Source organism: Gymnodraco acuticeps, unplaced genomic scaffold (genome assembly GCF_902827175.1).
Source record: "Gymnodraco acuticeps unplaced genomic scaffold, fGymAcu1.1, whole genome shotgun sequence".
Taxonomy (NCBI): domain Eukaryota; kingdom Metazoa; phylum Chordata; class Actinopteri; order Perciformes; family Bathydraconidae; genus Gymnodraco; species Gymnodraco acuticeps.
The window spans coordinates 92958-119007 of record NW_022992046.1 but is presented as its reverse complement, the minus strand read 5'-3'; the positions used below and the strand labels follow the sequence as shown (position 1 = coordinate 119007).

General features: G+C 38.5%; 1 protein-coding gene across 2 annotated transcripts; it reads left to right on the top strand.

The window, feature by feature from the left end:
* On the top strand, positions 1-24046 carry LOC117536888 (myosin heavy chain, skeletal muscle, adult-like). 2 transcript variants are annotated; one of them, XR_004567638.1, is made up of 38 exons: positions 1-1062; positions 1726-1869; positions 4378-4534; positions 5465-5492; positions 5578-5692; positions 6077-6169; positions 6882-6945; positions 7034-7132; positions 7209-7312; positions 7692-7830; positions 7920-8038; positions 8145-8294; positions 8382-8552; positions 9109-9415; positions 9697-9764; positions 9943-10030; positions 10598-10715; positions 10788-10911; positions 11232-11368; positions 12010-12265; positions 12831-13073; positions 13171-13347; positions 13475-13620; positions 14557-14647; positions 15694-16083; positions 16164-16290; positions 16370-16488; positions 17210-17406; positions 17488-17671; positions 17741-17906; positions 18007-18131; positions 18730-19038; positions 21334-21537; positions 22316-22441; positions 22531-22701; positions 22784-22844; positions 22967-23062; positions 23146-23254. XR_004567638.1 is itself a non-coding variant. In XM_034201974.1 (38 exons), exons 1-38 carry the CDS (start codon positions 862-864, stop codon positions 23287-23289), a joined length of 5802 nt encoding a protein of 1933 aa, XP_034057865.1. In that variant the 3' UTR covers positions 23290-24046. The 2 variants fall into 2 exon arrangements, 1 of the variants encoding a protein (XP_034057865.1); XM_034201974.1 differs by having other exon boundaries at positions 862-1062; positions 22784-22888; positions 23146-24046.
* Positions 24047-26050: the final 2004 nt, after the last annotated feature.

Sequence of the window (26050 nt, the reverse complement as noted above, 5' to 3'; positions counted from 1 at the left end):
GGTCCTCATTTCTTCAAGAGTATATTAAACTACTATTAATGATACTTGTGATATAATGTTGCAAAAGTGTGACATTTAAGTTGCTGTTCCCTGAAAAATAATTTATTAAAACTTCACATCAGTAGTGTTGGTTTTTCCATAAAAATGTGTAGAAACGAGGGAAAGCAGTGAAAACAGATTTCAAGTAGACTTTACAAACTCAGCATGATGACCATAATGATTAATTATATATCAAAATGCATATTTAGATGTATCAATATAAGAAGGATCTTTATCAGAGCCAGGCCTCTGTCTGGAATGTGCTAAATGTTGCCCGGCTGCTCCCAACACAAACCCAAACAGTGGTGTGTGATCCAGCTGGACTCAGACAGCCAATGCCAGAATTTCAGCGATGCCCTAACAGACCTAATCTGCCCTGATCCCAGAAATGAGGCCTGCGGTGTCGGGGCCCGTAAGCCTTTTAAGCTGCCTTCCTTAGCATTCATTGCTTTTTAATGGACAGTCTGAAGGGGTTACAATTGAAACCATTTACAAGTGACACAATACAGCTATACATAGCAAGTTCCAAATACAAAATGGACATACTTGACTTCATCAAGGTGGCATGGAAGCCAGATCTCCAAATATAGGAGAACAAAGCCCCACGAAACAGGCCGGACCAGCGCTTATAAAGGCAGTTTAAGACTTGTTAGGGTGAGGGACGTCTGTGCTGTCCTTCTGAGACAATAAGCAGTAGAGAGCGGGAGATCTTCTTTTAGGTCTGCAACACTCTGGTAAGTATGATGATGATGATGAATTCACAACATCTTTTTGTTGTCCTGTTTGAGAACATTTGTTTTCTCGCTCTTGCAGCCAGATAAAATGAGCGACGCCGAGATGGAAATATTTGGGGTGGCTGCCCCTTACCTCCGCAAATCAGAGCGGGAGAGAATCGCAGCACAAAACATGCCGTTTGATGCCAAAACAGCAGTGTTCGTGCCCGACCCGAAGCAGGAGTATGTGAAGGGGAAGATCAGAAGCCAAGATGGATCCAGTGTCACCGTGGAGACTGAGGACGCAAAGGTCGGTGCATCCCTTTATTGTTTGACCCAAAAAATGCAACAAAACTAAAATATTTTAAAAAAAATCCCACTTTTATTTTATTTTTCCATATTCATTTGTTTTCCGAGCCAATAAAAAAATGTTTCACATAATTTTACAGTGTTTTTTTTTAATGATAACAACTAAATACAATCATTTATTTATTTGTTAATGATTAGCAACAACATTTGTATTTTTTTGTTTCAGAAACCCGAAATACCATGACTTAAAAATAGTAAAATAAATATAGTTTTTAAGACAGGCCTCCCACTTAAAGCCTGATATAATATATTGCATTATTTTATGTTGCAATGCAATACCAAAATGTGGTTTTCATGACTTTCAGTTGTGAATTTGTGTCTTTAAGGGTCTGAATGTCATACTACTTAATTAATAAGTGTTGAGGTTAAACTTGAAAAATTAAAAATATTTAAAACTTGCACCCCTCCTAAAATATATGTTGTATGCATTTACACAGCCAAACATTATTGAAAAATTACTGAAAATGTCCCAAAGGTTATATCTTATCTGAGGTAAAACAAAAACAATTGTAGGGTTTCGCCTAATAAATAAATATAAATTCTGTCCTGTTTCTATCTTTTCTACCTGTCACGGACTTCACTGGACCTTTGAATTCTTCCTCAGATTGTCACGGTGCACCTGGACGACATCCGGCCCATGAACCCTCCGAAGTTTGACAAGCTGGAGGACATGGCTCTGCTCACACATCTGCACGAACCTGCCGTGCTATTCAACCTCAAGGAGCGCTACGCCGCCTGGATGATCTACGTAACTAATGCAAACACATACATCAGTTTATGGTCCACATGTTATTTATTTAGATTTTACATTGAAATGAACACATACCCAGCTAGAAATGTTTGGTTCTAAAAACATTCTGAAAATGTTACATTCATTGTTCTAGGAATGTTTTCAGCAGGAAGTTTTCTTTTGGTTCCCAGAACGTTCTTCTGAAAGGTAGGATAACGTTCTCTAAAAACATTATTAAAATGTTTTTGATAACATTGTCAGAACGTTATGCCCTACTGTTCTTAAAATGTTTTCAGCTGCAAGTTAGATTTGTTTATGTTGCCAGAATGTTATTATTTTAGAGAAGGATAACATGCTTTATGTTTAAAACTTTATGCAAATGTTCTGTGGTAACAATTTACTAAAATATGTTTACATTATTAGAACACGGAGCCCCCTACGGAGCCCCCTAGGGGACATGGAGAAGAAAAAAAAAATTATTTGAAAAAATAAATAAATAAAATGTTTTGCGAGATATCGCAAAACCCCGTTGCAGTTTGTAGACGGTCCCTAAGCACTCCTCTCCCTCCTCCAGCTGCGGATTGTGACCAATTCTTGATGTTTAGCTCGGATTACGGCGCGTATCGAACTGTTCTGATAAAAATAGATTTCTTTGTTTTGTTCAAATTATTATTTTTTTTCTTCTCCATGTCCCCTAGGGGGCTCCGTATAAAGACATAATATTCCTGTAATTGTTCAACTCAAAATTCCTGGGTAAGTGGACTGACCACTGTGGTCATTAGGATGATTTTGATAGTTTACTTAATTATTGGAATTTGACTATTAACACATGTAAAAGGATGAATCGGAATCAGCTGGTGAAAGTAACATTTGTTTATTAGAAAAGGGGATCTGGGAGTGGAGGTTGGTTATGGCAGCAGTGGGAAACAGTTGTTCTAGGGTGGAGAGACCTGGCTGGTCTTGGGAGTGTGGAAGGCCTTGGATTCCTCCTGGGAGAGACATAAAAATGAGTGTGAGGCAAAAGCAGGCAAAGTTGTCAAAGAATATGCTGGTAAAAAGCTAGAGCGGCACGCAACAAACCGTTCACGGCAACAATCCGTTCACGGCAACAATCCGGCAGGGAATGAGTATGAGCAGGTTGCAGGTGTGGTTGATTGGAGATTGCTCCCAGCCGTGTAGAGCTGACCAGCAGGCAGAGAGAGAGAGACACGCAGTAGAAACAAACACATACAAACACTAACAGGGACGGGCAGTGACAGTCGGTCCATTCCTCTATATGTCTGTCGGTCTCAAATCTAAAGGGTGCAATAACGATTTGTATCAAATATGCATAAACAGCGGACACTGTTTATACACAGCCCTCACAAACCACACACAGCCAGATAGCTTATCCAACAGTTAGAACCTACATACGAGACACAACCTTTATAGTCAGAAAAAAGTGTGATTATTTTCAGATATTTTACACAAATGACATTATGAATACTGTGGGCCTACATACCTTAGTGTGATTATAAGTGCATGTGAGTGAATATTGGCATGCATAAATTCGTTTTTATACGTCCTATTCATTGTCTCAATGCGCTCATACATCTTTAGAAAGTTATCACCAAAAATGTTAAGAATGTTCTAAAAACAGTAGGGCATAATGTTCTAACAATGTTATCAAAAACATATTTAGAAGGTTATCACCAAACATTTCAAGAATGTTTTTAAAGAACGTGATCCTACCTTTCAGAAGAACATTCTGGGAACCAAAAATACGTCCCGCTGAAAACATTCCTAGAACAACGAATGGTAACAAACATTTCTAGCTGGGAACTCACACATGCCACCGCAAACATGCAATATCTGCTTACAGCTTATCATGAATTACGTGCTTGTTTGTTTTTTTCAAAAGGAAAATATGCTGACATCAGATTTTTTTTAAAACATCCTTTTCAAACAAATGCAACAAGTTTGTTTTTTAAAGCGCTCTAGAAATACATCTGACGTTGACCATGACCGTGTTAATATTTGCCATAACAGGAACGTTTTATAAAAAAAGAATAACATCCTGAAAACATTTTCAGAATGTTTCTTGGAGAATGTCCTTCATTTACTATCATGTAACATTGAGGGAACGTTTTATAAAGAACATCGTTAATCTGTTACCCAACAACGTCCAAAACACATCCTTAGAATGTTGCAGGCAAAACGTTCCACCTTTGTTAACATATCACATTAAAGGAACGTTTTATAAAAAAACTTTCTGTCATCTCAGGCCTTAATAACATCCTCAAAACATCCTCTGAATGTTGCAGTTAAAACGTTATGTCTTAGTTAACCTTAAACCTTATTGGAACATTATTTGAAAAAATAAACATCCTAAAAAGGTTCTTTGAACATCAGATTAAAACGTTTCTTTAAAACCTTTTTAGAACCAATAGGTAACGTTAGCCAAAGTTGTGAGAACGTTCCCCGCTAGCTGGGTAACCTCCTACAACATAATTCACAATTTGTTTTCCTCTCGTCTTTTTCTCTCAGACCTACTCTGGGCTCTTCTGTGTGACTGTGAATCCCTATAAGTGGCTTCCAGTCTACAACCCGGAGGTGGTGTCTGGGTACCGTGGGAAGAAACGTCAGGAGGCCCCCCCGCACATCTTCTCCATCTCTGACAGCGCTTACCAGTACATGCTCAAAGGTCCAGGCTCACCATTACTAAATGGATGTGCTCGTATATGACTAATTGAAGCTTACTTGATGACTTTAAAAGCATCATCAAGTTTATTCTAAGGATAGAATATCCTCCAAAGAAAACAGAGAAAACATAATTTCCAACTAGTTATTGGGTGTTGGAAATGAATACAATATTTTCTACCACAGTTTTTGCTTTTTTAGAAATACCACAGTGCAGAAATACTCTATTACTAGTGGAATGTCTGCTTTCGCAATCTTACTAGAGTAAAGGTGTAAAATAATTCGAATTAAAATATAGTTAGTTATTGTTTATCACTAGAAATGACTAGTTATCATTATTTTTATACTGCTGAGAAGCTTGTGAATTTAAACTTATAAAATGATATATGTTTTTTATTAATCTATAATAATACATTACAATGTTATAATAAGTTGATTAAATACATTTAAAAAAATGTAAATCATCAAATGAATTCAAACAATTCAATAAATAAATGAAGTGAAGGAATGATGGTTTGATGTATTGAAGTGAAGGCAGAAAATAGAAACATTCAAATGAAAGTTCTATAGTTAATGTCCTCACTTACTTCCTGCCTTTTTGATTGTGCAATAGGATTAAATGAAGAAAATCAAAGTTACTTTCCAGACCCATTAACTTTGTTTGTTAAATATTTATTCATTTGTGTCTCAGTCTTAACAATTGTATATCATAGAGACAAATGTAGGACTTCATACTCAAAAGTAACCCTTGCCAAAAATAATTAAAATAGAACAAAGATACAAGTGTTAGTAAAAGTTAAACAAAATGATGTAGCATCTGCAATGGGATTAAAACTACCTCAAAGCTGAGTGAACATTAAAGAGATGACACCTCAAATACAGGCAAAAGCCAAATCCAATACCAAAGTTGACCAGTTTATTTTCCGTTCAACAGATCGTGAGAACCAGTCTATCCTGATCACGTAAGTACCATTTTTTTAGCCGCTAAACAATAGACTGTCAATATAGTTCAATTCCTCATCCCTATCTCATGCTGATGTTTGTCAGTGGAGAATCTGGTGCCGGGAAGACCGTCAACACCAAGAGAGTCATCCAGTACTTTGCAACAATTGCATCGGTCGGAGACTCGAGCAAGAAAGAGCAACTTCCCGGAAAAATGCAGGTTCAGTCGACTTCCATCACATTATAACAATGTACCTGTTAGATACAACAATGTCCGGAAAAAGATAGAATAAAACTGGTTTAATGCAAGACATTACAGGTAAAAACAGAAGTTAATTTTATGAGTTTATGAGCTATTTTGTTAATGCCTCATTTGCATAGATAATATTTCAGAAAACTTGTAATACAAAATGTTTGAGTGAAAATGATCAACTGGGGAAGCTGAATGGTGGCTTCTACTCCTAACGTTTTACTCTATTCACCTATAGTGTCTTGCAAAATGTATGAGATTAGTTTTTTTTTTGTCATACAAAGACATATCCCAAATTATTTATGTAAAAACCTTTAACTGACTTTAAGTTTTCCACATTGTTTGAGCTCACAGGGGAATCTGGAGGATCAGATCATCCAGGCCAACCCTCTGCTCGAAGCTTTTGGGAACGCCAAGACTGTGAGGAACGACAACTCCTCTCGCTTTGTAAGTCCAACTTTGATCTGTACGGAAGCTCAAAGTTACTAATATTATTATTACGCCTCAGACCCTGAAGGGAAAGAAAAAGCTAGAAACATTAGATATAGCTTTTAAAGATTTTGACTTAATCAACACAAAATGTCGTATAAAGCCTATAAAAAGGTTATTAAACATACACGCTACCAATCAAAAAACTCAAAGGGTGGGGCTTACCAGAAAATGTGCCATAACTCCTCAATGATTTGTCAAATTGTGGTAGATATCTTCTCTCCATCTTGGGGTATTGGCCTACTAAAGCAATGTTGACCCCATGTCAAAACCTTGACCTGTTATCTCTTGATAATTAGAAAACCATTATGGTATGGTATCACAAGGAAGTATTACAATGTTAATATTATAATTAACTTTTAGTTAAAAGCGGATCAAATAAATATTAAGATGGTAATTCTCAACAGCAGTAGAATAAGTACTATTTAATATAAGTAAAGGAAGTTATACCACAGTGTAGATTTTGCAGATTTCAGAATCAAAAGTAAAAATTGTGATAATACTTATTATATATATATAAATACGGAAGTCAAGTACCTCAAAATTGTACCAGTATTTTACTAAACGTAATTTTTTACTATGTTACCATTGGTTCTCAGTTTCCAAATATCAAAGCTTTTGTCAGTTGTAACAAAATTAGAAATCATTTGTCAAATTTTTACTTTTTTAGGGAAAGTTCATTCGCATCCACTTTGGAACAAAGGGGAAGTTGGCCTCAGCTGATATTGAAACGTGTAAGTGTGCTTACAGTATATCAGTGTCATTAATATCCCACTGCTATATACAATATATCTGTTTGTAACTTGTGTTTATTTTCTTAAGACCTTTTGGAGAAATCCAGAGTGACCTTTCAGCTGCCAGCAGAGAGGAGCTACCACATCTTCTATCAGATCATGTCAAACAAGAAGCCTGAATTAATCGGTAAAACCCTTTTTGTGAAGTTGATGCCGCACTGACCCTACACAGAGAAATCAGAACTTTCTCTGTTTCATTTCAGACATGATGCTGATTACCACCAACCCGTACGACTACCCTTTCATCAGCCAGGGGGAACTCACTGTGCTGAGCATCAACGACACTGAGGAGCTGATGGCCACTGATGTGAGTGCACCTGCGTCAAATCATTATAAATAATACATGCAAAAACCATGAAACACAGACTAAGCGATGTGTGGAAAACAAGAAATGTACGATATCATTTTCTGTAAAAATCACTTAAACAAAGTATTATTATTATGAATACATTTTATTTATGTATGTATTTATACTTTTTCAGTACACCAACCACTTGTTATGAATTACTTATTTTTTCATTATAAGTTTTAATATAATTTTAAATAAATGGAATGAGCATTAATCAATCATTTAAATAAAAGTAAGATTAAAAATAATAAAATATTTTTGCATGTGATGAAACTACCATCAATCTACTCCAAAATGTACTAATCATAAAGTTTCTACATCCATGTCTGTTTCTCAGAAAGCCATCGACATCCTGGGGTTCAACGCGGAGGAAAAGGTTGGCATCTACAAGCTGACTGGTGCTGTGATGCATTATGGGAACATGAAGTTCAAGCAGAAGCAGCGAGAGGAGCAGGCGGAGCCCGACGGCACAGAGGGTGAGACTTCCAAGCTCAATTTAAACTAAATAGGGTTGCAGGATACATTTGACAAGCCTACATTATAACGTGTGGTTTCTGTCCCACAGTGGCTGACAAAGTGGCCTACCTGATGGGCATGAACTCTGCAGATCTGCTGAAGGCGCTCTGCTATCCTAGAGTGAAGGTGGGGAATGAGTATGTCACCAAGGGACAGACTCCTCAGCAGGTACAGTGTGTTTCTACATCTGAAAAGTCTATATAAAAAAATTACATTGAAATAAGCTTTGAATATAGGAATATAATATGAGAACTTGTTCCCCCTCTGATTCCAGGTGAACAACGCCAGTGGGGCTCTGTCTAAGGCGGTGTATGAGAAGCTGTTCCTGTGGATGGTCACCAGGATCAACCAGCAGCTGGACACCAAACTACCAAGACAGCATTTTATTGGCGTCCTGGACATCGCAGGGTTCGAGATTTTTGAGGTAAACAGGATTCACTTCTACATAAGATGGAGCAAATCTTTGTGAAATAATGTCTATATTTGTTGTAATCATTGTTGTCCATTCCAGATGAACAGCCTGGAGCAAATGTGCATCAACTTCACCAACGAGAAGCTGCAACAGTTTTTCAACCACCACATGTTTGTGTTGGAGCAAGAGGAGTACAAAAAGGAAGGGATTGTGTGGGAGTTCATTGACTTTGGCATGGACTTGGCAGCCTGCATTGAGCTCATTGAAAAGGTGCGTCATTTTTTTATAATCACATATATTTGTTGTGATTTCTCTTCTTTTTTTTTTACTGTATTTAAAACAGTTGGTGCTTAGCATATTCTTGTAGGAAATTTAGTTTGCATTTTTTAATATCAAAATAAACTGATTGAAAACAGCAAGGCAGTATTAACAATAACAATGAATACATAGATAGGAACACATAATATACTTAAAATTATACTTTAAAAAATGACAGTGGACCAATAGCAAGTACCCTTTTTGACAATGTAGAAAATATATATATATATTACATTCATATTGTGTATATATAAATAAATAAAATATGCACAGCCCGAGGTAAATGCAGTGAGGAAATGGACACCCCTGTGACTAAAGAAATGTGTAATCAAAAATTGTTACATTGAAGATGTTCTTATATTAGCATGTATGTATCAGCTAGAATTAGAAGTGCAGAGCAATAATTATTTAATTAATTTCAAACTGGTTTGTTTCAAATGGTGCAACATTTCTCAACGTTATACCAAGCCGTTATCTTACTCCAACACTCATTACTTCTTCCTTGCAGCCGATGGGCATTTTCTCTATCCTCGAGGAGGAGTGCATGTTTCCAAAGGCAACAGACGGCTCCTTCAAGAACAAGCTGTACGACCAGCACCTGGGGAAGAACAGCATCTTCCAGAAGCCCAAGCCCTCCAAAGGAAAGGCTGAAGCCCACTTCTCCCTGGTGCATTACGCCGGCACCGTGGACTACAACCTGAGCGGCTGGCTGGAGAAGAACAAAGACCCGCTCAACGACACCGTGGTGCAGCTTTACCAGAAAGCCTCCCTGAAGCTGCTCTCACAGCTCTTCGCAACATACTCCACTGCTGACGGTCAGTTCACTTTGAATAGGAGAAGTGGAAGAAGTACTCTATTATTTAATTAAAATGAATAATACCACATGGCTTAAATACAGTATGTTGCATGCAACATACTGTATTTAAAATGTAATTTACATAAAAGTCTAAAAATAATGGCATCCAAATATACTTAAAGTACCAAAAGTCAAAGCAATAATTCTGCTTTACAGCACTTTTGAGAATAATACATACAGTATAGTAGTTTTTGATAATAACTGATGTATTAATGTGTTTATCATTACTACTTATTGTAGCTGATGGAAGTAAGAGAAGTGCCAAGAAAAAAGGATCTTCTTTTCAGACGGTTTCAGCACTTTTCAGGGTAATTATCAATAATGATGAATTTATTTTGTGTCTGTCTCGTAAGTTAGTAAAAGTTACTAAAACTATTATTTTTAATTCTTTTTTTATTTATTCCTTTGATACAACTATAATATTGTTGATTATTTTATATAGAACAATTTCTTGTCAATAGACAATAATATGTTTATTTCTTTCAGGAAAACCTGAATAAACTGATGTCCAACCTGCGTTCCACACAGCCACACTTTGTGAGATGCATCATCCCCAATGAAACCAAGACACCAGGTGAGAAGAAATATATTCATTATGAAGTTAAAAGAACACGATTTATACCAGCCTCACACATCTTCACCTCACACCAAGAAAAGTGTTAATTATTCAACGTTAAAGGTGCTTGTAGGTGGATTTTGTTATAATCAGACAAGCAGTTTCCCTTTGTTTTCATTCTTTATGCTAAGCTAAGCTAACAAGCTGCTAGCTCTAGCTATATATTCAATGACAGTAATGAAAGCTATTTTGATTGTTAACTCTTTTAAATAAATCAAATACATGTATATAATTGATATGATCCTTTACGAAATTGTTTGAAAAACTGAGGAAAATGGTTTGCTTTGAAACAACTTTAAGTCCAAACCCCCTAAAATAATAACTTTAATGTTGTATACATTTTAAAACAAAGGAAATGGGAAGGCTGAAAAATGAAAAATCACTTAAACATTTAAAATAGATGATCATTTCGATGCACAAAACAATTATTCTACTAATTGTTACAGATCTCAAACAAATCAAATCGTAGTTATCTTAACTCAAGATAAACATTTGTTGAACTATTCCTTTGTATTTTCCACATAGGCTCCATGGATCACCAGCTGGTCCTTCACCAGCTGCGCTGTAATGGCGTGTTGGAAGGAATCAGGATCTGCAGGAAGGGATTCCCCAGCAGGATCCTCTATGGGGATTTCAGGCAGAGGTAAATCACAACATTCTGTCTGTTTTATTTGTATTGTATGTTGTACACTATTTTACATTTACTGTGTGACAGATACAGGATTTTGAACGCCAGTGCGATCCCGGAGGGGCAGTTTATCGACAGCAAGAAGGCTTCAGAGAAACTTCTCTCTTCTATCGATGTGGACCATGCCCAGTATCGATTTGGATACACAAAGGTATCTTAAAAACCTCACATTGTTTGTCTCGGTTTTTATTGTATTTTTAGGTGAGTACGATTTTATAAGCAGTCTCGATAAGATATCGGATTTTAGTCACTTTTTTCCACCACTGCAGTAATAATGTTGAGAATATATTTTAAATACCTTTTAAAAAGTGGAAATGTCTGGAATAAATTTAGAACTTCTCAGAATAGATCACACGTAGCATTCACTGCTATTTTTTTATTTAATTCTCGACCTTTCCACCTATACAAATGTTGCTTTTTCCCCTATTCCTGGCCCTAATCCTCTTCCTAACGTTTATTCTCATGTTCCAGGTGTTTTTCAAAGCGGGCCTGCTGGGTCTCCTGGAGGAGATGAGGGATGAGCGTCTGGCTGTGCTGATGACTCGAATCCAGGCCGTTTCCAGAGGCTACGTCACCAGGCTGCGGCTGACGGAGATGTCAAAGAAAAGGTCTACTAACATTTATTTTATATACGCATGACTTTAGTTGAACAAAGCTACCAGACATTTCTAGGAAATATAAGGATAGGGGACTTTTACAGAATTAAAGCACAATGAAAACATGTATTTAATAGTTAAACTTTAAATCTCAAGAAAGTTTCATTGTCTTTTGTGGCACATAGGGCAATACGTGGTAAATGCATGTGTGTTTTGGGATTTCACTTAAAAACACTAAAATATCTTAAGACTTAACATCAATTTGATGGATTGTCATGAGATTTTCTTCAAACATGTATGTTCCTCTCAGGAATCTGGATAGATGCTAATGATTTTCCTTTAGCGCCACTAGAATGTCAACAATCTTAATTTATCAAACCCTTTATTTCCGACAAAGTTAGCCTCAGCTGTACTTTGCGTTTAGTGCTAACTAGCAAATGTTAGCATGCTAACAAGCTATGCTAAGAAAGAGAATATGGTTATCTTTATACCTGCTTAACATCAAGGTCTTAGACTGGTTAACCTGTTAGCATGCAGGTGTTGGCTAACACTTGGCTAACATATCTACTTAATGTAAGTATTTTAGGCAGTAAAAATGCTTTTTATAAAAATACGCAAAGCCTTAAAAATGTATTTGCTTTTTCACCCCATAGAGAGTCCGTTTACATCATCCAGTACAACATCCGTTCTTTCATGAATGTGAAGAACTGGCCTTGGATGAGACTCTTCTTCAAGATAAAGCCTCTGTTACGAAGCGCAGAGGCCGAGAAGGAGATGCAGAACATGAAAGAGGCGTTCTCTCGACTCAAAGAGGAGTTTGCAAAGTCGGAGGCAAGGAGGAAGGAGCTGGAGGAGAAAATGGTCATGCTCTTCCAGGAGAAGAACGACCTTTACCTTCAAATCCAAGCGGTACGTAAACATCAGAGGTGTGCTTTTATTGATAAAGAAATTAGGAGAGACAGCACTTGTTTCTATATTTAACTACATAATCAATAATGATGTAAGATAAGAAAATGTATTCCGGCAGGGAAATTGGACATGGCAGGGGTCAAATTCAACAAAGTAAAAGTAGAAGATTATAAATAGGAACAGAGCAGATGGTGGTAAACTAACTATTTAGGTTTATGGCACAGAAAAAATATGAATACTAACAATTATTGGGACACACGAAGCGTTTAAAAATAGATTAAAAAAAGAATGCCAAATATAAAACATATACACAATATTCAAATAAAAATATTTAAAAATGAAACAAATTTGATCAAATAGGTCTAGATAAATATGGCCACACAATTAACATTTTACTATTTAAATAAAACAAATATTTTTATTAGGAAAAATATTTGTTTAATGAGGAACTATTTATAATTAGCTAAAAAGGAGGCTGTACTGGCAAGAAGAATAACCGTCATCCTAACTTCAACAGTTTCAGTTTTTACTGCACTTAATAATATGTTTATAATGTGCTCCTCAGGAAAGGGAGAACCTGTGCGATGCCGAGGAGCGGTGCGAAGGTTTGATAAAGAGCAAGATCCACCTGGAGGCCAAAGTCAAAGAGTTCTCCGAGAGGATGGAGGAAGAGGAGGACATCAACGCAGAAATCACTGCCAAGAGGAGGAAGCTGGAGGACGAATGCACTGAGCTCAAGAGAGACATCGATGACCTGGAGCTCACCATCGCTAAAGTGGAGAAGGAGAAATATGCCACGGAAAATAAGGTTCCTCTGATGATTTCATGCCTCTTTTGGTGGAGATGTGGATGACTAAAATCTACAATATTTACAACAACTAACAGAAAAGTGCTTCTCTTCTTAGGTAAAAAACTTGGTAGAGGAGCTCAGTAGTCTTGAGGAAAAACAGCTGAAGTCTTCAAAGGCGATCAAAGCTCTGCAGGAGGTGCACCAGCAGACGTTAGACGACCTCCAGGCCGAGGAGGACAAAGTGAACACTCTGATGAAGAACAAAATCAAGCTGGAGCAACAGGTTGATGACGTGAGTACAGACCACAACATCCATGTTTTAATTAGATCATCAAGGTTGTTTGTTTGGAGATGTTTGTGTGAGATACATATCTATAGTTTGCATCATTTCCCTGGTTTTGCTTCCTTGTCTCCTGCAGCTGGAGGGCTCGCTGGAGCAGGAGAAGAAGGTGAGTGCAGACTTGGAGAGATTCAGGAGAAAACTGGAGGGGGATCTGAAGCTGTCCCAAGAAACCACCATGGACCTGGAGAATGAAAGGCAGCAAACGGAGGAGAGACTGAAAAAGTATGTTGTTGGGTGATTCATTATTATTCCTTAGAAATAAAATTGATAAAATGACTTTTAGTAACTGAGCATTTTAGTTTGTAAGGGTTAAACTTTTTCCTTTTTGCTAAGAGGAGTATTACACCAATGTCATGTATGTACATTCAGTCTGTATCTGCAGCCATTTAGCTTAGAACATCATTTGAAACTGTAAGCCTAGTTCTGTCCATCAATGTAGCGCTCTCACGATACACGGTTATCGCAGCAGGCGGTTATCATGATACTTGTAGAAAATTATAATTATGCTACTAGTGAATTCATATTCATTTATCTTTTCATTTAAATAAAAATAAAAAAACACTAATTTGTTTAAGGGGCGTTGGGGGAAAGCGATATATTGAAGGATATATATTAATTGAAAAATATTTAAAAGAAATTTGCTCTAGATTATTTTACATGATATTATCATAATGTATGCATATTATTAACATGATTTAAGGTTTATTTTACAGTTATCATCGATTCAGTTTAATAAAACACCCCTGTCCAAAAGGAACAATGTTTGCCCAACAAATAAATAGCTGTGTACAATATCTCAAATGTCTATAAAGTTTACTTGGTGCCGACTTAAATATCAAACTGTGGAAATTGAATATGTCAGCACTTTCAAATAAGTATTCAATACTAAAATCTGCCTACCAGATCATATAAATCTAACTATTTAAGACATTAAGTGTAATGTACAAGCAAAAGCAAAAATGATTCCGTTTTGTTCAGTCATTGTCTATAAGCAAAGCTAACTGACTGCTTACTCCAGCTACAAATCAGAATATTTTCCAAAATGTTGGAAAATATGTAGAAACTTCTTGTTTTTATGGGTTTTTGCTAGGCATTTTTGTTTTCTAATTGTAATAAAGCATGGAAATATCTGATGTGCTGAAAATGTACTCTTTTCAGAAAGGACTTTGAAATCAGCGATCTGCAGAGCAAAGTCGATGTTGACCAAGTTCTGAATACCCAACTACAAAAGAAAATTAAAGAGCTTCAGGTATGATTCATAACAGGGACGTGCACAGGTACGGGCTAATGTTGCCCGGGCAACGGCCCTTTTGCCATTTTTGCCTGACCTGCCCCTCTGGAGAGAGCAAGAGTTTTTTTTGTTTTCTATTGTGGCTGAATCAACATGATAAACCCACAATTAGTATTGTAGCGTCTCGCTGCGGGAAACACACCTTGTCCGCGCTGTCATCTGCCCCTAGTCACGTGACTTTGTTTACAATCTGACAGCTGGAAGCAAAGGAAAGCCCTCCGAGTCCAACCTCATATGGCTATGGTGATCACACCAAACGCCTGCCCTGGCTCCTGCCCGTTAGAGTATAGGGGACAAACCAGGGGACTTTACTTCCTCTTGACACCGTCGGTTACTTACAAAAAAAACACCTAAATATACTTGTTATTGTGCTTCTGTCTTTCTGTGTCTTTTACTCTGCTCCGTAAACTCCCTCACCCTTTTTTTTCTTGATCGCCCTCTCACGGAGAACACTTCACTGTCCCGCTTTATTGTAGGATTTCTGCCATGTCTCCACTTTAGCTGGACAATCTCTGTTATTAAGTTATGGAATTCTAAATAAATAAGTAATTAGATACCTTACCGTTACTACGCTCATAAAGAATGATAAGAATAATGCGTATTGAACTGATTTAATTAATTAGTGAGTTTAAAAAGGTAATTATAGAAGCCCTATGTTATCAGTAGCCTATGTCTGCACAGCAGTAACAACGGTAAAACTACATTAAAACAGAATTGTCCCCATTGTTTCTTTAATAGTTACTAACATTAGATATTTTAATGAGATATGGACCGCAACAAAAAATGTGCCTGAATAACGAATTTAGCAGTTGGACATAAAAGTCAACTGAGTGTCACTTGCAATGACAGTGTTGTGTTTTTATTTTATGAGTTTATGTTAGAATTTTCAAAAGGCCCTTTTTCCAGTTTAGAGCCTGATTCATAACAATAGTAGATATTTTCCAATGCATTTTCTTTACTATCATAAGAAGTTGAACAGGTTTTTAAACACGTGTTTCCTGTAGGCTCGCACTGAAGAGTTAGAAGAAGCAATAGAGTCTGAGCGCTCGGCTCGAGCCAAAGTGGAGAAGCAGCGATGTGATCTGTCCCGAGAGCTGGAGGAGATCAGCGAGAGGCTGGATGAGGCCGGGGGGGCCACCGCCGCTCAGGCCGAGATGAACAAGAAGCGCGACGCCGATTTTCAGAGGCTGCGTCGTGATCTGGAGGAATCCACCCTGCAGCACGATGCCATCGCCGCAACTCTGCGCAAGAAACAGGCCGACAGTGTGGCCGAACTCAGCGAGCAGATCGAAAACCTCCAGAGAGTCAAGCAGAAACTGGAGAAGGAGAAAAGTGAGCTGAAGATGGAAATCGACGACATGGCGTGCAACACGGAGAGTGTCCTGAAAAGCAAGGTAAAAGATCTCCAGATATGACGATGGTTTCTATTCTACGCTCCTCTTTTGATACTTATAATAGGTGTTAAATATTTCAGGCTCATCTGGAGAAACTGTGCAGGAGCCTTGAAGATCAGATGAATGAATATAAAACCAAAGCAGACGAAGCCCAGAGGTCTCCGAGTGATTACACAACGCTCAGTGCTCGCCAAACAACTGAAAATGGTACGTTTCTTAATGTGAACTTTTTTATAAGATACAATTAAGATGTAGGTATATTTATTTTGTGTCATTTATCAAACAGGTGAGCTAACCCGTATGCTGGAGGAGAAGGAGATCACTCTGTCGCAGCTGAACAGAATCAAAAACGTCGGAGGTCAACAGATTGAAGAGTTGAAGCGACTCTTGGATGAGGAAACTAAGGTCTGAAGACACAATTCAATTCAAAAATTCAAAAGCAATACAGGCAACATTTATATATTTTCAACAGTTGATAGATAACTGGCACCTTGGGCCCCTGGTAGCTGACTCCTTTGTTTACTTCCGTAACATTGTTTGTGACTTCACTATGGAACACTCATGCTTCTATTGGCTAGCGCTCCAACACATTGTACGTGATAGGCTAAGAGGCGGGAGATCTCTAAGCAGTTTCCCAGTCACAACAGAGCCGGCCAGCTAACCAATCAGAGCAGACTGGGCTCTGGTTTCAGACAGAAGGTGAAAAGAGTGCTGCAGGACAGATAGTATGAGAAAAGAAAACTCCTGTTTGAATATTAAGGCAGGTGAACATGTCACAGCAGTGGCAGAAATGCAAATATGAAACCAAACATTTGCAAAATGTATGTGTTTTTTTGTGAAATTATAATAGTCATTTTGTTTTACAATTTGTGTAACCTTTGTAATCAAAATGATTGTACTGGTACATTTCCAGCTGAATCAGAATCAGAGATTCATTGGTCCACAGCAAGTTGTACCTCAGCTGTTGCGTTGACTGCTTATTTAGCCAATAATGTATCTTAAACAATATCAGGTTATAAAATACAAAATGTTAACAAGCTTTACCATGTTGTACTATCTTGATGAAGCAGTTTTACTTCAGGCAATAAACCAGTGTTGTAATGAATATGTTTTCGCTTTTGTTAAGACAAAGAACGCCCTGGCGCACGCTTTGCAGTCGTCTCGACACGACTGTGAGCTGCTGAGGGAGCAGTATGAGGAGGAGCAGGAGGCCAAAGGGGAGCTGCACCGCTGCCTGTCCAAAGCCAACAGCGACGTGTCCCAGTGGAGGACCAAATACGAGACGGACGCCATCCAACGCACCGAGGAGCTGGAGGAGGCTAAGTAAGAAATGGCTCCATGTTTTTTTAGTCACTGCTGATGCATTATTTCCACTTTAACACCAATCATGTCTGGTTTCCAAAGGAAGAAGCTGGCTCAGCGGCTGCAGGAGTCTGAGGAAATGACAGAGGCAGCTAATGTCAAATGTGCATCTCTGGATAAAACCAAGCTGAGGCTGCAGGCGGAGGTGGAGGATCTCATGGTGGAGCTGGAAAGGTCAAATGCAGCTAATGCGGCGTTGGACAAGAAACAGAGAAACTTTGACAAGGTTTGTTTGTTTCCTCCTCTTTTTCCCGATGTTTAAGGGTTTTATTAAACCAGTCTTCTCCTCTTTTAGGTTCTGGTTGAATATAAACAGAAACATGAGGAGAGTCAGTCAGATCTGGAGGTTTCCCAGAGAGAGTCTCGAGTGTTGAGCACAGACCTTTTCAAACTGAAAAATTCCTACGAAGAGGCTTTGGATCATCTGGAGTCGATGAAAAGAGAGAATAAAAACCTTCAGCGTAAGAGCTCTGCTGCAAACAAATCATGCATTTGGTGTTGTTTGTTTTTGTTTCTGACTCACGATGATAATACATATTTTTATTTTCTTTACACTTTCAGAGGAGATTACAGAAATCACAGAGCAAGTCGGACAATCTACTAACATATGTCATGAGCTGGAGAAAGTTGCAAAGCAAGCCGAGCAGGAGAGGAGAGAAACCCAGGCGACTCTGGAGGAAGTGGAGGTGTGTATTTTGTCCATGGGCGGATTATTAGACAGGTTCCTGGGTAAATACGTCCGTACTGTAGGACCAAAAAGACAGACTTTTTGTTTCCTCTATTTGTAGTCATTTTGTGTCTCTTTGTAGACGTTTGTGTTCTATTGTGACCTCTTTTTATCCCTTCGTATTCATTTTTACAACTTTTTAGTCCTTTTGTGTCTGTGTGACCATTTTGTGTTCCTTGCTGGTAATCTTTTTTTTTTGTTGTAATATTGTATCACATTGTCCTTTTGTGTCGGGTTGTAGTAATTAGTTGTCTCTTTATTGTTGTTTAGTGTCACTTCTTTGTAATTGTTTCAGTTTTTCTATTGTTTTTTTTGGTCATGCATCTTTTTGTGTAGTAGTTTTGTGCCTTTCGTAGTTGTTGTGATTCTTTTTGTGTGTCTTTGTGGTCATTTTAAGTTTTAAGTGAAAGCCATGGGGGCCCCTGAGACTTTTGGCCCTTGGGCTTGTGACAGATAGGCCTTTCAATAAACCATCAAGGTTACTTCTTGAACGACACATATTGATACATTTTTCATTATAATAGACACAATATTAAGGGCTTTGTTTTATGTTGCAGTTCAACCTGGAACACGAGGAGGCAAAGATCCTGCACCTTCAACTGGAGCTGAACCAGATCAAGTCAGAGGTGGACGGAAAGGTGTCTGAGAAGGACGAGGAAATCAACCAGCTCAAGAGGAATAACCAGAGGACCGTGGACACTCTGCAGAGCACGCTGGACGCCGAGACGCGCAGCAGGAACGATGCCATGCGGATGAAGAAGAAGATGGAGGGGGATCTGAACGAGATGGAGGTCCAGCTGAGTAACGCAAACCGCCAGGCGTCCGAGGCCACCAAACAGCTGAGGAACCTGCAGGCGCAGCTGAAGGTTGGTTTATGCCAATGCCGACACTACAGGCAGAAAACGTTTAAATCACAGGTTCACATTGAGATTTTTGTCTAGTTTGCTTCCATAACATACAGTATATCCATAACTGAGATCTCCTACATTCACCGAAAATGTGCAATAGATAATCGCTCACATACATATTTTAGCATTACATTTCAGAAAACGTGGTATACAAAATAAATTGACTGAATATAAGTAATCAACTGGGGAATTTTCAAGGTGATATCTGTTAATTATTAATCGGTATATCAGAGCCTGATTTATGTAACATTCTATTAAAAACATTTTTTAAAATTTTATTACCGTTACTATTATCAGATATATAAAAAAAACGTATATGCAAAATTCCCTCTCAAGACCAACAGAGAGAACTTAGTTCATGAGAACTCTTTAGTTCTCATGAACTAAAGAGCAGATCGCGTTCACACCGGAATAAGTCCCTGGGGGAGGATTAGGCAAATGAGGCCACTGACGTCACTTCTTCTTCTTCTGCTTTGAGTTTACTGGCAGGCCGCAAACAACTTCACGGCGTATACTGCCACCCGAATTCCCCGGCCGGAAGTTCCCGGAGTTGGGGACTGGTTATGGCTAGAAAGGATCCGTCTTGTGTAAATATGACGTCACGTTCTCGTTGTAACTCTCGTTGGAGCGGCTCGGAAACACATCTACAGCAGTAAAGGCCCTGACACATCAAGCAGTCACCAGAGAACTCGCCGACGCCGACTGTTGCGTCGGCGTGTTCTCCTGCGTCTTGGCCTTGTGTCGCACTGGAACACACCGCAAAGACTTCAGCCGAGCACGTACGAACTGCGCATGCGTGAGCGGCAATAACTCTCCTTACCAGCAGGCGGCGGTAGTGTGTATTCGTCATTCAAAAGAGACAACAACCGGAAGACAGAGAAGAAGAACAGACTACGTGATATAAACAAACAACAAATAGCGTGTGCGTTCCATTTTCACTCTCGTCCATCGAAAACATGTTTCGTGCGGTACTGGAGCTATCAGCCATTGGAGTGTTGCTTGTGGAAGACATTCTCAAGCAACCGTTTCGCTTCTCATGCACTGATTCGCTAGCTGAACAGCCAATCAGAGTGATTTCTTTGTCCGACTGCCTGTGGCCGACGCACGGCCGATTCAACATGTTGAATCAGCCATGCGTCGGCCATGAAAGGCCAAATAAGGCGTGTCATGGCCGGCGGTGCGGGACCATGTGCGGGACACACCAAATTGAGTTTGGGCGACAGGGCACGCTTCGTCGTCCGACTAACGAAAACGGCCGATTTCGGCCTGGTGTGTCAGGGCCTTAACATGCAACATACACATTAATGCAGCAGCAATATTAATAGAGAAACATCAGACATAATAGTAAAACACTGAAAGGGAACATTTTATTGCACCAGGAGCTATCTTGGGACTTTTACTGCAACAACGTTGACTTGCCTGTGAATAAAAAATAAACCATAGTGTTGGTGATCTACAGTGTTGTCATTCTTCTTTGAACAGCAAGACCGCTAACACCCTATTTCAACAATCACACTCCCCGTAATTGACATAATTAATAGATAGTTTAGCTTCTCACCATCATTTGATGTGGCCCACTGATGTTAACGATCGTAACTGAAAGGCTGCCTGCCAAACGTAAACAGTCAGCCACGTGACTTGCAAACTCTTGCGAGAGTTTTACACTAGACGGATCCTTTCTAGCCATAACCTTGTGGACTGGCTTCAGTAGAAGAATTCCGAGTAAATCGCCAGAACGCCGACACCTCCTCATCTCCACGTTTTATTTTGTGTTGCCATAAGTTAGTCTCTTACCGTTTGTGCGCTGGGCTAATGCTAATAATGCTAATGCGAGCAAATAAAATGGCGGCTTCACAAAACTTGTTTGTTACTTGGGGTAACAAACCGTAACAAAGCTTCTAGTTCTGGATTTGTTTTGGTGTGAACGCACATTTTCTGAACTATATCCGAACTATACTGGGAAAAATACTCCAGTGTGAAAGCGCCTATTGACTTACATATTTGAATCGATAATAACTGTTAAAAATATTTAACCTTGTTTTATGCAATGTTTGGATTTCTGTTCTGGTGCTGTATACAAATTAGCACGTGTTATAATGCCTTATTTAATTATTGAAACAGAAAAATTCAGCGAATTTGTCATATGAAAAATAATTGGGCAAGTGAAACGGTGATATCTAGTAGTTAAAATATTTACCCTATTCATCTTAGTTTCTCCCCTCTGAAGCTCCAAGCCTTTGCTTTCTGCCGCAGGACGTCCAGGTCCACCTGGATGAAGCGCTCCTGTGTCAGGAGGACTTCAGGGAGCAGCTAGCCATCACAGAGCGCCGCACCAACCTCCTGATAGCGGAGAACGAGGAGATCAAGGCGGCGCTGGAGCAATCTGAGAGAAGTCGCAAGCTGGCCGAGCAGGAAGTGATCGACTTCAGCCAGAGGATTCAGCTGCTGCACTCTCAGGTTAGGACACGGCTGTACCAGAAAGATATATAAGGAAACAATGTCAAAGTTAATGGTGTACCCATTGATTGCATAGGGTAGAACTGGACAAGAAACAAGACATTAGGTTAGATGAAAAGTTTTGGAAGAAAAGTTCACACTGGCCAACACACATAGAGACCAGATAAACGTGCAACGTGTAACACAACGTCACACAAGCGACACTACATGCCACTGCTACATTTGACCTAGCAAGGATCCGATAAGATGTAATGTGCTTTGTGACTTTTCTTGTAGTTGTTCAGGTTGGAAGTCCTTCATGCTCTTACTTTGAAATGCGTAAACCATTTCAGACATGTCATCAGCATGTGCTATCAGATTGCCGAGTGACACAAGTAGATTTTCAGTCGTCCTAGTCAAAGGTTTGTTTTAAAACTCCTTAAGTATAAAATGCAAAAGCCATAACAGAGAATTGAGATCCAAAAATGAAAACTATATTCACCCATTTCTGATTGAAAGTTGTAAAACGTCAGAAAGATATTCCCAAATTGTTTTCCTTTAATACATTTTAAGTATTTACAGATTTCTTATTTATAGAATTTGTTTTTGCAGTTCAGTTTTACAATACATTATATTTTTTGAGTTTACAAATCTTTTATTTTTGCATTTGTGAAAGGTTTTTACATTTACAGACAGATTGTTGATCTGTCCACACACATACAGTACTAGAGACAAATCCACCTCCATTATCTCACAATTATACTAAATGTGTCATATTTATATGATTTCTACTGATCAGAACTCCAGCCTCATAAACACCAAGAAGAAGATGGAGTCAGATTTATCTCAGCTGCAGTCAGAGATGGAGGATACCGTCCAGGAGGCGAGGAACGCCGATGAGAAGGCCAAAAAATCTATTATGGATGTAAGTCTCCTCCAAATTTGTATTAATCTACTGCGGAGAGCCATTTCAATGAGGTTGTGCAGATAGATACAATACAAATGTCCATACAGGCTGCCATGATGGCGGAGGAGCTGAAGAAGGAGCAGGACACCAGCTCTCACCTGGAGAGGATGAAGAAGAACCTGGAGGTGTCAGTGAAGGATCTGCAGAAGCGTCTGGAGGAGGCCGAGCAGCTGGCTCTGAAAGGCGGGAAGAAAGAGCTTCAAAATCTGGAAGCCAGGGTATGAATCAAAAAGGGATAAAAACAAATCTTTGTAGGTAAAAATAAAACAAAATTTGATTTTAAATGACTGTATTTTTAAGGTGCGTGAGCTGGAAAATGAATTGGATTCAGAACAGAAACGCAGCAGCGAGGCCATGAAAGGTGTGCGGAAATACGAAAGGAAAATTAAAGAGCTCACTTATCAGGTACAATCCTGCCATATAACTGTGAGTGCCACCAGGTGAGATGTGCAAAAAACTAAATAACACCCTCAAATGTTTCAGGGTGAGGAGGAGAAGAAGAGCGTGGCAAGACTTCAGGATTTAGTCAACAAACTGCAGCTGAAAGTAAAAGTGTACAAGCGGCAGAGTGAGGAAGCGGTGAGTAAAAATACACGTGTGAAATGTTCATGTGCACATTAAACAAAAACAGTCTGACTTATGATATTTTCTATGACACTCAGGAGGAACAAACCGGCGTCCATTTGGCGAAAGCTCGAAAGGTGCAACATGAACTGGAGGAAGCGGAGGAACGAGCCGACACGGCAGAATCCCAGTTGAATAAGTTACGATCAAAGAGCCGTGATGTTGTCGGTAAAGGGGAATAGAAATCTAAACTGTAGTGACAACCAATTATTCTCATTATATCATATTTCGAATGGTCTAAGGAAAATAGTGTGGTATTGATTTTTGGTTTTAAACCTTATTCATTAAAAGGGAATATTTTATTTTCGAGGTTGAACCTGTGTAGCCAAAATACAAACAATAATTGAAAACAATTAAAACCATTATGACAGAAATAAATCCTACTTTTTTATTTGATATGGCTTTCAATCTTCAAAATGGTTTTATTTTATTATTTGCAAAGAAATTCTCATATTCTCATTTTTGCCCTATAGGACAAATACATGCTATTCGCTGTATTATGTGTTTGATGCATGCAACCATATCAATGTTGTTGCTAATCATTGACATACCCCAAGTTGTAAAATATCCCCCAAGCATTTATTATTCATAAAAGAAAGACATTTGATGGTTTTTTTTTCACAACAACAATTGGCATTATTTAAACAAATGGACGTTTCAAGGGTTGAAATTCAAAACATTTATGAATATTTAGCAGTAATAATTATGATACATATGCATGCTAAAAGATTTAACTGAAAGTGGAAAATACATTTTTAATTAATTTTTATGGCAGTTTTATGACACAGCCAGAAATGTTCTAAAAGTCATCAAATATAAAGACATGTGGTTTAATTTGCACAGTAAGAAAGATGTTGAGTCAGTGATAGTTGTACAACTTGTGGCAGCAATCGAAAAAACTGACCTTCAAGTAAGACGGGAAACTTGTGGCGCGTTGGTGTTCGGATCAGGTTCGGATCAGGTTCAAACCCCACTGCAGTCAGCATGTCGTTGTGTCCTTGGGCAAGACACTTCACCCCAAATTGCTCCTGTGTGCCCACAGTATTGAGTATGTAAGTCGCTTTGGATAAAAAGCGTCTAACAAGTGACATGTAATGTAAGCTACAATGTCATATATATATATATATATATATATATATATATATATATATATATATATATATTAGTGCTGTCAAACTTATCGCGTTAACGGCGGTAATTAATTGTTTGAATTAATTGCGTTAAAATATTTAACGCATTTAACGCATGTGCAGAATGGCCCGCCCCATACGTGCCACCAGTGGCAGCGCTGGGGTAGGCTACACCCATACCAAGAAATGGCTTAGCCCCACCATGAAAAATGATGTTAAAGGAGACCTATCATGCTATATTTAAATGATATAGTGTATGACCATACCTATATAAGGTATATTTATACATTTTATTTTTCAAAATACCAAACAGATCATTTTTTAGCCATGCCTCGTTTCGCTCATTTTCGCTCTTTTCCAAGCCTGTCTTTGAAAATTCTGAGCAGCAGCTGACCACGCCCCCTGCAGAAGAGGGGGGCATGAGCCGGTGAGAGTCACGTTAACATGCTTGCTGTGATTACGAGTGTGGAATAAACATGTCATCTCAGAGCAATGCATGTGTTCAAGCGTATTATCAATTTGATCCAGAGACTGACCCTGAAGCAGCGGAGGTTTTGGTGGAGGTGGAAACATCTCGGTTGCAGCAGGACGTTTCTGAATGGTTAGTTGACAAGCTGTTGTTCCTATTTATTTTACTCTGTTACGATGCTTGCTACTTATTCCGTTCATATTTTGGCTAATTAGCAAGAATGCTATGTGTACAGTTTATAACTTAGAGCTTGTAACGCAAAAACAGCGATACATATATATATTTATAAAGGGAGACATTCATATTTTCAGCATATATACAATGGCCTCATTGCGTTTATTAATAGTTTAGTCCTTTTCTTCCAACATCGTGCAACAACCGTTGGAAAGTTCAATAACTTAGGGTGATAAAAAGTATAACTCCAACAACACCTCAGTTGTCAGCAGTGTGTGTAGTTTCATGTGTTTTTAAAAGCTCAGTTATTGACTTCTTTCTACAGGTGTACATGTGCAAATTGCGCCACGATGCCTTCTGAACGGAGAATGTGTGCTGCATGGAGATACCACAGGTAACATTTTTGATAGCTTCACTAAGTTGTCTGTTTAGAGAATACATTTTTAACATGTCATTCAATATATCTTTATCACACTAGGTGTCAAGACGGATGCAGGAACTTGAGGACTCTATAACCTGTGGTGGACCATCCTGGATTGGAGCCTGTGTGCCTGAATGTGTTCTTCCTGCAGAATGCATTTAATATTTACAGAGCTGAACATGGTGGACTACAGTTGAGGCAAATAGAGCAGTGAGTGGTTTGTTTGTTTTGACTGAAAGTGTAAAACGAATGCTAATATTGTTCATGGAAATAAATACTGGTGTATATGGCTTTATGCAATCTTTCATTGTACATGTACTATTATATATATATATATTATTACACAGCAATGGCATAACACACCCATGTGTACGACAAAAAAAGTCCACACACAACCTTATGCTTTTGAAATCAGAATATTCTTTACCCATCCAAACATGAATAATCACGACACATTTGATATCAACTCTGAACTTTATTGTCAAAATGAACGGTTCTTTGAACCCATAAAAAAAAAACGAAATGTACTTGTATTTTGTATAAATTACACTAAATATTTTTTTTAATGATTTCAGGCGTCACAGGTATCTAGCCTACAGAAGCTTTGTGAGCTGGTGCTGGGGCTTCCTTGGACGCAGGATCAGAGTGGTGATTCCGGTCTGCGTTTTCCTCAAGGAGGCAGGAGTTTCCTGATCCGCAAAATGTCGATGTTGGGTTCAGACAGCAGCCAAATTGAACCGTGTAGCATA

Coding starts and splice junctions, on each gene's coding strand:
- LOC117536888 (XM_034201974.1), top strand. CDS start 862: ATGAGCGACGCCGAGATGGAAATATTTGGGGTGGCTGCCCCTTACCTC. Junction 10,716..10,787: donor TATGGGGATTTCAGGCAGAG/GTAAATCACAAC, acceptor ACTGTGTGACAG/ATACAGGATTTTGAACGCCA. Junction 18,132..18,729: donor CGACTCTGGAGGAAGTGGAG/GTGTGTATTTTG, acceptor TTTATGTTGCAG/TTCAACCTGGAACACGAGGA.